Here is a 2,594-nt window from a genome sequence, read left to right as displayed (position 1 = left end):
CATAAAAAGTAGATCTATTTGAAGATGAAATTAAAGCATCGACTTTCTTTCACATATTTCTAACGAATCAAGTTCTTGTTAAATTTGCACAACCACATTTGATACCATATCATATATTAAATAAATAGTTCTTCATTTTCAAGGTTACCGGTGTAAATTAAACGGTGATCAAACGTATTGATACATATAATTATCAATCTGGGAGACTGAAACCATTAGTTTTATATATTCACATGTTTTTCAATACTATGGGTTTATTCGTATTTAAATGCAACTAATTTTCACGATGATATCAGATTTTCTTTCACCAAGTACAACATTTTATAGCCTTTTTTTCAAAAAAAAAAGTACAACATTTTATTTTATTATGTACAATAATAATATGCAATTGTGTAATTTGTATCTTGTGAGGCTTAATTAACCAAAACGGGAGTGTCTGCCACGCTCTCTATATACGGAGATAAAGTCAAAGAAATGACATCCCAGAAGTTTCCCTCTCCGTGAAAACCCTAAAAAGGACAAAGAAAATGCTTCAACCAATAAATGCAAACAAAGATACAAGGGTAGAACCGTCATTTGAATATCGATTTTTATATTTTAAGGTTCTTTGTTTCTACACCTCCCAAGCTCAACTGAAAACGACTGCAAAGCAACCTGCGGTCTCTACCTGCCTTATTACGCTATATTATAATTTTATTAAATATATCTTTCTTGATTTTCTAAAGAAAATATTATTACTTATGGACCGACTTGCGAATAAAATAAGTTTAGATTAAAACATTTATATTTATTTTCTTCTCTTCTTTCCTTATAGAATCAGTTCTTCCCTTTGTTCTCTCTCATTCTCACCTCTCCTCCTCTCCTTCATATATTCTCCATCTTCTGCTAGCTAAGGAAACAAGAATGGTGGATCTCGAAAGAAAAGTGTGTTGCATGTGTGGTGATGTGGGTTTCTTCGACAAGCTCTTTCATTGCAGCAAGTGCCTTAATCGCTTTCAACACTCGTAAGTATTTACATATGTGTCGACTATCCATAACATTTGTGTGTAATATCATCACCATCATCATTCATATTAACAACATATAATAGATTTTAATAGCAGTTGACGGTGAGATTACGTGCCACGTGCATTCACCGTGTACATATCAATTTAGGCAGATGATCAACATACATCAAATAACAAGCATGCATATATGATATAAATAGGATGTTTATATTGTCAAACGAGACAAGAACTGCTTCAACAACTACCATATATATACTTACATAATCTCATCATCATCATGATAATCGTGATATAGGTACTGTAGTAGCTATTACAAAGAGCAAGGTGATCCAATTAAGATCTGCGATTGGTGTCAGTTTGAAGCGAAGAGTCGAACAGGAGCAAAGCACGGTGTTAGCGTTGGATCGTCTAAGAGATCGTACCGGTCGGAGTATTCTTCAGCCAACCAGATCAAACAACAAGAGATTAACCAGATTACTGCAAGTAGTAGTATACCTCCAGTAGCCGAGAAGGGTAAAACTAGTGTACCTTCTCCTAGAACGGCCACGCGGAGGTACAAGCTTCTTAAGGATGTCATGTGTTAGTAATGTTTTCTTAAACAACCAAGAGTTGAGAGACTTATAGCTAGAGTGTTAATTAGGAACTGAGATGATAATAAGACGCATGAAAGTAAGATACAATTAGGGATGTCGTAGATGTTGCTATAAGTGTGAGAAGCAATGTAACGTACCTGCGGAGATATGTATGTTATGGATATGATGATGTTAGCGAGTGTTTTAAATAAATTTTATGTATCTTTGAGTTGAATGATTGGTTAATTAGCAATAAATTTTGTGTTTTGTTGTTATCCCTCGATCGGCATTTGATGATGCCACATAGTTCACAATCATCTTAATACTGTTTTTTTTTGTATTGATAACACGATTTAATGTATTAAAAACATTAAGCAATTAGTGGTATCTATGGAACGATTTATATTAGACGTACGTTAAAGCCAGAATTGTCTACTTCAGATCAAGTTTTTTTTATTAAAACATGGAAAACATGTTCTAAAGATTGTTCATTTTGGTTATTGCAAATCGTCTGTCGATTTATGACACAACAAAACACGAATAACATGGAAAATAAGTTCCAAAGAGTTATTGTATGTAAATCATCTGAGTTATGATCAAACAAACCAAGTTAACTCACATGTTTTCGTCAATTGCTCCAACAAAATCCTCTTTCATAGTTTTAAGATTTGTGTGATTATACATTAAGTTTGTATAAAAGCATGTAACAAAGACTTCAAATATTCATATGCTATCGATTCCATGTGGCTCTAGTACATGGTTTCTTTTACTACTTCCAATTGTTATTAGCTCAACAATAAAAATTTCAAAAGTCATCAAATCGACAATTAATCTCATCCTCACAGAAAATATTAAAATATCAACAGAAATTAATATTTGTTGTAAAAGATAACAATTGGAAGTAGAGTGGTCATAAATAGCTTGAAAAATAAACCACTACAAAATTTACTGGACATTATGACAGAAATTCGCATGGTGGTACTGCTTTGCATAAGCTTGACTCAGATAAAGAATA

General features: G+C 32.7%; 1 protein-coding gene across 1 annotated transcript; it reads left to right on the top strand.

Annotated features, from left to right (window-relative positions):
- The first annotated feature begins 795 nt into the window (after positions 1-795).
- On the top strand, positions 796-1,854 carry LOC106310123. Its single transcript, XM_013747331.1, has 2 exons — positions 796-1,004; positions 1,303-1,854. The coding sequence occupies exons 1-2, from the start codon at positions 904-906 to the stop codon at positions 1,589-1,591; spliced, it is 390 nt and encodes a 129-aa protein (XP_013602785.1). The 5' UTR covers positions 796-903; the 3' UTR covers positions 1,592-1,854.
- Positions 1,855-2,594: the final 740 nt, after the last annotated feature.

This window comes from Brassica oleracea, chromosome C8 (assembly GCF_000695525.1).
Source record: "Brassica oleracea var. oleracea cultivar TO1000 chromosome C8, BOL, whole genome shotgun sequence".
In the NCBI taxonomy this organism is placed as follows: Eukaryota; Viridiplantae; Streptophyta; class Magnoliopsida; order Brassicales; family Brassicaceae; genus Brassica; species Brassica oleracea.
This window is presented reverse-complemented; position numbering and strand designations above follow the sequence as displayed.

Bases quoted from the DNA above. Each gene is read 5' to 3' on its own strand.
- LOC106310123 (XM_013747331.1), top strand. From the start codon at position 904: ATGGTGGATCTCGAAAGAAAAGTGTGTTGCATGTGTGGTGATGTGGGT. The intron at 1,005-1,302 runs GTAAGTATTTAC...ATCGTGATATAG, and splicing joins CTTAATCGCTTTCAACACTC to GTACTGTAGTAGCTATTACA.